This window comes from Notothenia coriiceps, unplaced genomic scaffold, assembly GCF_000735185.1.
Source record: "Notothenia coriiceps isolate Sejong01 unplaced genomic scaffold, NC01 NC01_scaffold00009193, whole genome shotgun sequence".
Taxonomy (NCBI): domain Eukaryota; kingdom Metazoa; phylum Chordata; class Actinopteri; order Perciformes; family Nototheniidae; genus Notothenia; species Notothenia coriiceps.
The window spans coordinates 229,193-240,036 of record NW_011341894.1 but is presented as its reverse complement, the minus strand read 5'-3'; the positions used below and the strand labels follow the sequence as shown (position 1 = coordinate 240,036).

The following is a 10,844-nucleotide window of genomic DNA, read 5'->3' as shown; positions in this document are numbered from 1 at the left end:
TTAGCTGCAGAACTAATATAGCTTGCATTTTACATAATACTCTGGCTTTCTCTAAGAACCTTTACTTCAACAGACAGTAATAGTGATTTTATATTCACAATCAAAGGTGTGTTGATGAGCTAAGATCTTGGGATATTAACAAAACAGCTGCAGGTCCACAATGATACTCTTAAAATGTAGTTTTCTGTCTAAAACTCCTGACAGTGCTTCTGTCTTGTTCGCAAGGGAAAGGGCTATAATTACATCTAGTTTGTCCACAGTGTCTGCCTTCTCCTATCAAAAAGAGAAAAAAAGCTTTTCCTCTCAATCCCCGAGGGGGCTATGACAGCCCCTATACCCCTAGTCCCGCCCACCCCCTCTGCCCTATCTCAGGCATTAACATGCAAAAAACAACAGAACACACGGAAAACCAAATCATGCCAAAATAAGGAATCCACAAACAGCTTTGGGGAATTAACAGTGGATGATGCGTCAGGCCCGTGCAGGCGTGCTAACCTGGCGAAGGGCTCAGACATAGTAAGGGATTAACAATGGAAACGTTGTGTTTGTGAACAGGTTGGGAAAGTTTTGGCCAACAAATGTTGTAGCGCTTTTCCTCCTTGCACGGATGCGGTTTCGGGAATCGACAACATGTAAGTGTTGATAACAGAGCAGCACTCTAGGCTACTCACTGAAAAATTTATCGTTTGATTAACATCGTTACAGTGCAGTTTGAAGCGTTGCCAACACTATCTACGTTTACGTTTTAAATAGTGATTGTTGCATGCTAGGTGTGGGAAAATGGACCACAACTCAACAAGGTGCCTAGAGCTGTAATATCCGTGGAGGGAAAATGCTTGTGTGAACTCTAACAAAGAACGACATGAACAATGGCAGAAAGAGAGAGGAAAAGTGCCGCTGTTTATCGCAGCGTCTCTTTCAAAAAGTTGGGTTCCTGGAGCACCAACAGGAGTGAAGACCAACAACACAAATCAGACGATTTGGAGGCAGCTGGTGTCGCCCTTCCCCCGGAGCCCAGCAAAGCAGAACAGCCCTTGGCGACGCGTAATGTCAGTGTGTCAAGAAAAGTTTCCAAAATCTCTGCCACCACCACTGCCGGCCTCCTGACCGCAGACCCAAAGAGAGGCTCCTCCACTCCTCACTCCTCTATTTCTCCATCCATCCGACAGCTCACTGAGAAGTTTAGCAGCAGCAGCAGCTCTGCAGAGACGCACAGAGCCTCACCGGGGGACTGTGGAGCTGTGACGCGGGGGAGAAGCACTCTTCCCCGGGAAAGTTGTTCCAGGCGAGACGGGTCTGCTTCTCGTAAATCTTTTCACGAGGACAGCAGTGGTGAATATTTCCACGTTAGTGATACCACTACTGCTGAGACATTGACAGACAATAAAGTGCAAAAGTTTCACTCAGACACTGACTCGGTGTCAGGCTCGGACTTGGAGAAGAAATGTGAGAAGGGGATTTTTTCACGTTTATCCACCGACAACAATTCTGGTAAGAGAGATTATTCACAGATCAATGCATGTCCCTCTGATCCCAGAAATACTTTGACTACAGATGAGGAAGATGATGTTGTTAGTAGAGGGGTTCCCTCACCCTGTAAATCTCACAAAAGCTATCTCTCTACACGTCACACTGAATTTATTCCTCTGCACTCTGACAAGTGGCCCAGTGTCACTAAAATTAGACAAATCTTTGATGAAGGACAAGGCAATGCTACGCAGCAGCACAATACTGACTCGTATGAGAATTTAAAAGCAGCTGACAGAGGAAATCTACAGGAACTCAGCCCCAGTGAGAGTGTTTCTCTCTCAGATACAAGTGACAAACTCTCGCTTTGCAGCTCCGCTAAAGAACTCTGTTGCCTGTCTTCGCATGGCAAATGCATAGGTGGAGCAAAAAGCAGAGAAAACAGCCCTGCTAAAGACACTCTTTGTCACAGTATGGACCTTTATCCCAAAGCTTACAACCAGCAGTACTCACACAAAGAGGAGGAGGCTGACTTAGAGATACAAACTTCTAATAACAACAACATTTCTGGCAGAAATACTTTTCAAAGCAGTAGCAGTCACAGTTGCACTAAGGGTAGTCACTACCAGAGGATTAACCCATCTCAATACAGATCTCATAGTCCCAGCCCTGAGGCAGAAGCTGCCCATAAGACCCATAGGACAACAGTGTTGACATCTGACCCCAGCCCTGACCTTCAACCCCCTGATACTTCGTCTTGGAGTCAATCGGAAAGCTTGGACGCCTCCTCCTCTCTTCAGCGGTCCTCAGTGAGGGAGAGAAGGGATAGACAGGGGGTCGGGCTGCCCAGGGATAGTTTACATTCCTCACATAGCTCCTCTAGAGCGCTAGCCCCCACCTCCTCCTCCCCCTTTTCTGCTCCAACTCCAGACAAATCCATTACCTCCTCCTCCTCTACTGTAGCTCCTTCCACCAAGCTTAAAGCCCCAGCTAAAGTAGCTGTCCCCCTCCGCTCCCGCTGGAGGTTCAGCTCTGGAGACGAAGACGAGGAGTACACCAGAAGAAGAAGAGTTGGAGGAGGCGGTTGGAATGTTCCTTCCGGCCCTGCTCCTTCCATCTCATACAAAGCAGGTGAAAAGTGTGGCACTGAGAGAGGAAGTAACTCTTTATCCCGCAGTAAAAATGGCTGGTGGGGTGCTAAGGGCATTGGCAAGTCTTCAGGCAGTGAAGAGGACAGCCCTGGTTCTATAGGCCCCCACAGTCGAGAGGCAGTGCGACGACGATCATTGAGAAAAAAAAAGAAGGTCAGTGGAGCTGCTGTTGCAACAGGCCGTGATGATCATGATGGCGAATCAGAAGACACTGACAGTGACACAGCCTTGACAATGGAGCACTTAGAGAGGCACCGCCAGCAAAACACATGTGGAGCTTCTGCAGGAACAGTATCTCGGAGCCACTCAGCAAGAGAACAGAAAAATAACAGTAACAGAGCCAGGGTGCAGCAATGGGAGCGCATCTCCTCAACTGCGACGTCCACAACACTTCCTGGTGTATCTCGAGTGTCAAAGGTCAACATTCCCCCATTTGCTTCCAGTCCTGGTGGTTCGCATTGCAGCAGCCGATACTCCAGCACTGAGACACTGAAGGAGGAGGACCAGCCTGGCTCGGCCAACAGTGCAGCAAATATGTTTTTTAACACAGACAAAGAAGCAGGCCCCGCTAGCAGAGCTGCATCCTCTTCCATGCTGAGTAAAACTTACCATGGAAATGTAACGATGTATCGCTCCCCAAGCTTTGGCCATGGGGATAACTTCTCCCATCCCCCTGTATGGGTGCGCCCCAATACTGTGCCTACAGTCACCCCCTCTAGTAAACTTTCCAAAGACAGCGTAGTATCAGCAGGGGTTAGGGATGGTGAGACCATCAATTTAAGAAGGACAACAGGTGGGGTAGATGATAATGATCAAAACCAAACATCCATGTCCAACCCTGATATCACCTTAGAAACGATGTCCCTTTTGAGCTTTTTGAAATCTGATCTGTCAGAGCTTAAAGTGCGGAAAAAGAGTGGAGATAAACCAGGGGTCGTTGAAGGGTCACCAGTTTACAGGATGGGTTCACGGACTCAAGGTGGGACCCTGCTACCTTCAGGTTGTCGGCCGACACTTAAAGACCTGACTGCGACCCTGCGGCGCGCCAAATCCTTCACTTATTCAGACAAACCCAAAGCAGCAGTAAGGTGTTGCTTGACAGGTGGCGCCACAAAAAGGAGCTCCTCTGAGCAGCAGCTTGATTTGGATGGAGAGGGTGATGGAGGGAGGGTGTCTGTGTCAGAAAGGGAAGTAGAAAGTGATGGGGGTGATTTTAGGGTTGGGAAAGGACGAAGAATGAGAGATTATGGATTTGGTGACGAGAGTGAGGAAGGGATGCCAACTCCATTGCAGGAGAAGTATGTGCAGGAAGCCAGACAGGTCATTCGAGATATCTGCCAGATGAGTACTAGAGAAGATGAAGATGATTTGGAGGATGAATCTTTCAAGTTCAAGAAAACAAATGAGGAGAAGGAGAAGGCAGGAGTGAGCATTAAGGATAAGGCTAGGACAGATCAAGAGACTGAGTTTAATAACACAAAAGACAGGGATAAACATGAGAGGGAGAGAGAGAACAGGGAGAGGGAGAGGAGTGAGAGGGATGGACAAAGTATGCAGTTGGAGACGCTAAACAGCAGGGGCACAGAGCACAGGGAGAAGGCAAAGAGACAGAGCAGAGAGACGGAGAGAGCTTTACCGAAGGGCAACTCAGAGGAAAGCATGTTCTACGACCGCTCTGTGGATGAACTTTCAGGCCATGAGTCCAGTTTAACAGATGAAGGGATTGTAACAGAGCCAGAGACAGGCCCGAGTGACCCTTCTGAGAGTTCATTCCTGGGGTCAGCAGGGGTTCATTTTGGGTCACGAATTGCTAGGGATGTGCTAGGGCAGCCCGTCACCTTATGGAAGCAATCGGCTCTACATGAGATGGATGGGTTAAAGCCGGAGACAGAAGAGATTGCGGAGAACAGCATGAAATGCACAAATAGTCCTAATGAAGAAGTCAGTGTATCTCCCTCCTTGGCTCATCCTGGCGGTATGGCTGAGAGTGACTGCATCATCGTGGATCTGAGCAGCAATGCTGGTATCAACAATGTTGACACTACTACTGAAGAGGTCACCACCAACTGTGCAGTGTTGCAGAGGTCAGCAGGCACTGCAGGAGGAGGTGGACTGGAAGCCCCTGCGACACCAAGTTCTGTCCGTCGAAGGCGCAAGTTCTCCCCTTCTGGTAATAACACAGGCTCTGATTCCAGTAATGGCAGTAATGCAGAGTCTGCAATAGCAGCTGTTGGTAATGGCGAGTCAACCACTTACCGCTCTCTCAGTGACCCAATGCCTCAGCGGCGCTGTTCAGTGTCAGAAGAAGGGAATAACAACTATTCCTCTGTAGACAGCAACCTGTTGGGATCCTTATCTGTCAAAGGAGGAGGAGGTGCTACAGAGGGGTCCGATTTGTCAGAATACAAGGGCAGTGTGGCCAGTGACTTGTCAGTTTACAGTGATGGCGGCATCCGGGATGAGGCTGTTCGTGACTACAGTGGGGTGATCAGGAGCATCGTAGCCGAGCCAGGTGCAATGGACAGACTGATGATAGATGATCATGGCAATGGCAAAGCTCCGAAGAAGAAGTCGTTGAGTGACCCCAGTCGCCGTAGTGATGCTCCTTTACTCTCCCAGAATGACCCTCAATTCAAAGGTCAGATTGGCAGCACTCAGCCTATCGGTGAGCTAGATCAACCTGGTCAGATCCCACCTTCCAGCAGTGAGCCTATCCTGAGCGAGCAGAGAAAGGAACTGTGGGAGCCAGAAGTGGAGCCTGATTACACATTGCCAAATGTAAAAATAGTCAAGAAAGCTCGTTCCAAGTCAGAATGTACCCTCAAATCCGATAACCATGATAATGAAGAAGATGATGTTATAGACCAAGGGGCAGAGGAGGAGGAGGAGGAGGAAGAAGTTCAGAAGTTTAACTTTAACCTGAAGCTGGCTGGGGTTTTGTCCCCTAGAATGGTTCGTAGGCCCACCAGAAAGCGTCCAAACAGGCCGACCCACTTTTCCCCTCTTGAAGATCCATTTGAGCCCCCAGAAATGTGTTCAGAAGAGCAGGAGGATCACAGCTACCAAACCGACCTTACTCCTCCCCTTCCAACACTGCATTCTAAACCCAAAAGCAGACCCAAGCATGTCCGCCATGCCAGTGAACCCACCAGCTTTATCCCCATCTCCCCTCCTCCACAACTCCAGCCACTGAAAGAAGTGGACTGCCGTGCTGCCCACCCAACTGAAGACCCTCAGACCTCGAGTAAGCCTCCAGGGGATGTGGCCCCATCACTGGAGGATGTTACCCATAAATATATTCTTGAACTGAGCACTGTTGAGGGCCCAGGGCCTCTACCAGCGGCTAGGGATGGAGCAGACGGTTCGGTGTCTGCCTTAGAGGTGCCCAGCGACAACAGCACAAGTGGAATTACAGAAGCTGCACCACAGAAGAAGAGCCAAGAGGACACTGCTTCCACGGCTATCCCACAGAAGACCAAGCCCAGAGTGGTGAGTCAATTTTAAACATTTTAATGCCATGTGTGAGTGTGTGCCAGGCTGGCGTGTCCAATGCTCTTTTGTTTTCTTTGAGTTCCGATGATTTATAGTTTTACATTGGGTTTGTGTTTGAATGACACTCAAAAAAAGGTGTAAGTGATGAGTGGTTGGCCTTTGTTCGATGTTTTAAATAAGGTGAGAATATAAGTATAGTGTAAAGTTAGATGTTTTTTTAGGTAATACAGTTGTCTTTAAACTGCCCATCATGTTGTCCTGCACTGTTATTCTTATAGTTTCATAGCTGCAACCAAGTGTGAATGTATGTGTCTGCGTTTTTGTGAAGTGCTGTGAATAAGGACCCATATAATAAATTTCAGAGTGCATTTGGGAGCAGCACTACAATACAGAAGCCATTAAAAGCTGAACAGTTTAAACAAGCTTCAGAGGATGTTATTAGTTTGATTAAACAAATCGTAGACAAAGGGCATTTGGGAGTGTACCAAGGCCCGGTGTGGTTCTGTTTTCATCTATTTGCTTCATCCAGTATCGATTGTCTATTTGCCAGAATCATAGAGTCTTAGAGAGGGGTTTTAATAAGCAGTTTGTCTAAACATAGTGTGTGTGGATGTGTCTGTGATGCTGTATTTACTCAATAGTGTCTAAACATTGGGACATTTCTGGCTTGTTATGTCATAGCAATTCAAATGTTAAATGATTGGGCTGGGACCAATAATCAATATCATCATAAATATACATAACAATTTTGAGCATGCATTTATGTTATTTAAACCACCACTGGGTAAAATATAATGTATATAACATACATTATGCTAGAAACGTTGTACAATTAAACTAGACTAACATCAAAACCTGAATAAAGTTAAATCCAAACACATAAGTACAAACATTAATGCAATTTAGTTATTACACTCATAGCCATACTCCGCAACCTTTACTCATAACACACCTCTTTGTGCGGCACACTCAGACGTTACCTCTACTGGAGGTCTTTTCCCGGAGTCAAAAATCATTATACTGACATGAGTGTGACTCTGAATAGGTGTGGAGAAAGTAAAAACAACATTGGGATTATCATCTTGTCTGAGCTCAGGTGAAAAGGTTCCACTGCAGACACATCATCCAAGGCTATGCTTTCATTGTCATGACTTCTTTCTTTATCGCAACTCTATATTGCAGCCCTCTGCTCTGGTTGTGAGGCCAGCTGTTCCTGTAGATGGTTTGTTACTGTGAAAGTAGTGTGGACCAAAACATATGAAGGTTTAGCTTATTGCCATTGACTCTACATCCTCTTGCAAAGCTGCTCTGCTGCTCATTGATATTACTTCCATCTATTGCCTTGGTCTTCATTGTTTTACTCCTCAGGGCCATTGTCCTTCCTTGTTGCCGTAGTGACAGTAGCAGTTGCTGACAAGGGACCTCACCAGTACAGGAAATAGGTTTAGGGAAATGGGAAGTTGTTGTGGTTACTAAAGTGTTTGATGATGTCCAGAATTGTGTGTGTGTGTGTGTGTGTGTGTGTGTGTGTGTGTGTGTGTGTGTGTGTGTGTGTGTGTGTGTGTGTGTGTGTGTGTGTGTGTGTGTGTGTGTGATAAAATGGTTTCCTCCTTCTTCTTTCTCTGTCTGTCTGTGTGTGTGCGTGCGTGTGCATATTGTTTGTCTGGAATCTATCAATGGCTTGTTCAAACCCTGAGTTTTGCCAACATGCTGTGTTTAAAGCACTGGCCCGCAGCTCTGGTGAACAGGGAAGGTGTGTGTGTAATTTGGACTGAATGTAATGACAACTGTGCCAAGCTAAAATGGAGCGCAGACAAGTTGAAGGAAAGAAAGAAAGAAAGGGAATGAAAGAAAGAAAGAACAAGCTTTAACCTTCTGTGGTGACTGGATTTTTGCTCGTTTCAACCACACCACAATGCCCACTTTCTTACAGAAAAATATCTCATTAATTGGATCTTTGTCTGTTTTATTGCTAATTTGCTATTCCTCTTTGGCCTTTTGACATTTTCTCCCTTGTTATCCGTCCACTAAGAGAGAGAGACACTGAGATGCTTACTATAAGTATGTAACATTTTCAGCTTATACCCATCCTAATTTTTATATATTAGTTCCCCATAATTCCTCCTCAATGTCATCTTATTTTGCTCTTTGCTGTCTCTGTCTGTGTCTCTGGAACATTGCAGTGACGTGAGGTCATAACGTTTGTCTTGGTGTGAGGCAGGCTGCAGAGCCAAATGTCAGGTAGAGAGAGAGAGAGACAGACTAATGGGGGAGAAAAGAAGAGAGCTGGAAGGAAACACTTGCTGCTTTAAAAAAAAGAAAGTGATAGGATTAAAATAGAACTGAGGGTTGAAGAATGAAATGGTGGTGGAAGGCGGGGGAGTGAGGGAATGAGATGTAAGTGGATACGATGGTAGAAAATACATATTTTTAGTTCATCTGAATCTTAATGGCCATTTTTATTGTGAATCAATAAACCATAAGGCTTAAATTGACTCAACATGTTTACCTTTTCTGCTTCACTATACAAAATCATATAACTTTTAAAGTGAATGTTGTTTTCCCAAATATTAGGGTCCTCAGCCTGGATTATTTAACCTTAGAAAAAGACATCTGTAAATGAGAATATGAGAATTTAGTTTTAAAATATTATTTTAACGGTATATATTTCTAAATAATAGAGAGTTGACACCCCTACTGAAACATAAAACCTAAAGGAGTATTGGCTTTATTTATATTCTTGCATAGTTTTGTCCAAATGTATCATCTGCAGTTCGTCTAGTCAGTGTCCCAATTATATTTAAACAAATGGTGCTGTAACAAAGTCTATTGTTTGGTAGAGAAATTCAAATATGACACACATGTTGTCATTTTCTTGACAAATGAGTTTGTGTGTGTCTGTTCCCACTACTGTTGGCATAGTTTCCACTTTATCTGGCAGCAGGAATATAGCCTTTCTTTCCTTTCTCCACTGGTCGCTTAACAGTTACTTCATGGAAGAGGAATGTATTGTCATGTAATAAATAAATGGCCTAATGTGACCAACATTTGCACCTAACCATCAATATTATCAGAATAAATACAGTTATGGATCTGGCCAATTATTCAGTACAAATATTTGGTAGCTAGAAAATGATAGCCAGTCATATTAACATGTGTTTGTATTTACTTTAGTTGAATATCCTGACATGAACAATTGCCAGTTGTCGACTCACAGCACTTCTGTTTTACAAATTGGTTTGCATAAAATAATTTCTCATATGTCATACATTACTGTTTGACGTGTAGAAGAGGTCGGTACAGGGTTAATGGGGATGCTAGCTGGAGTGCTAATGGGAGACAGAAGAAGACAGACAGGTTGGTTTTTTACAGTGATCTGCATGGATTAGGTCTAAAAGCACAGTGTTTATAGCTTCAGATTTATGACTGACTTTGTTTTTATCAGGCCACCCACATGGAATTAAATACCTCACCTCTTCTAGTTTTTTTTTCTTTCACTCCCCTCTTGCAACCCCAGTCCTCCCAATATGTAGTTGTGCCTCAGAGGAGTAGTAAAGGTGGAGATACTGAAGAAGTGAGCTTGTTTGCATTTGTCTTATTGATGTTTGATTACTTATTGTTAAAGCAGTTAAGTACTTTTTTTTAGCATGTTCTTTGACAAAACAGTCATCAAGTTATCTGACACGTTATCGGAAACACAATAAGAGAAAAGAAGATTGACACCACATATTAACAAAGATGATAGACTTTTGAAGTGACGATGAAGCAGTCGTGGCTCAGAACCCGTGATAAGGTTGGATGGCTGGTAGTTTCTTTAACTTTGGGATGGAGCGTCAGAGCACATGTATGGAATAACTGAGCACGCCTTTCTTCAGTTCCTGGCTTGAGTAGCTTAAGGAACACAGGGATAGAACAGACTGGACCAATTCAATATGTTTATAAGTCCTTGAACTTTTGGGTACTAGAGCTCGGTGGATCAGTTTGAATTCTGGCTGCACGACTTTGTGCTTAGAAAAAGGGAATCTTAAAAAGAGTGGGTGAAAAGTCTGTAGGATGTTTGAGAATAAGAAGTACAAGCCTGGGTTTGTTTGATCTTTTTTGTATCTTTAATGTGGTGGTGGAGGGATCTGTCCAAATTAGACCACCCTGCCCACCCCTTCCTGTCTTCCTTTGACACTTGTTCTCCTGCAATAGCTTTCTACAATTAACCCAAAAAGATGGGTTTCATCTGTTGTGTGACACCAAACATTGATGAAACACTATTGTCACATGTCCTTTCTTACACAAAGACACATTTCATTGTTGTCCTCTCTGAGGCCAGCAGGAAGGAGGGATTGATTTCATTAACGGTCACCGATGTCCAACCCAGTCCCTTTTCTTATTAGATTGTATGCTCTTCAGGCGGTGTTTATTGTAACAGTTCCTGTATCCTGGTCTGCGAATAAAAGGCAGTTTTCATTACAGTGGGGGGGGTGGCAGTACTGAGTCTGGACAGAACTGACCACGTCCTGGCCCGGTCGCATCTCCTGGGTTCATACTGGGTTCGATGGGCAGAAACCCTCTCTCCCACATGATGCGGAGCTTATACAATGTTCTTTTGAACACAGACTTAAAAGTAAAATTCAAAGGACAGTTTGCCCCCCCCCCCGCACGCACACACACACATATAAAGGATACAGTATAGTGCGGATGTTGGGGATTCTTTTTTTAACATGCAAAAGTCAACCTAGATTT

The 10,844-nt window shown here is 44.8% G+C and overlaps 1 protein-coding gene across 1 annotated transcript in view; it reads left to right on the top strand.

Moving 5' to 3' along the window:
- Positions 1-390: 390 nt before the first annotated feature.
- LOC104945136 (uncharacterized) overlaps positions 391-10,844 on the top strand; it is a 47,251-nt gene continuing 36,797 nt past the window's right edge. Inside the window, exon 1 of the mRNA XM_010770765.1 lies at positions 391-6,107. Within this exon, the coding sequence (XP_010769067.1) occupies positions 870-6,107 (5,238 nt within the window). The 5' untranslated portion in view covers positions 391-869. The remainder of the gene's footprint in view (positions 6,108-10,844) is intronic.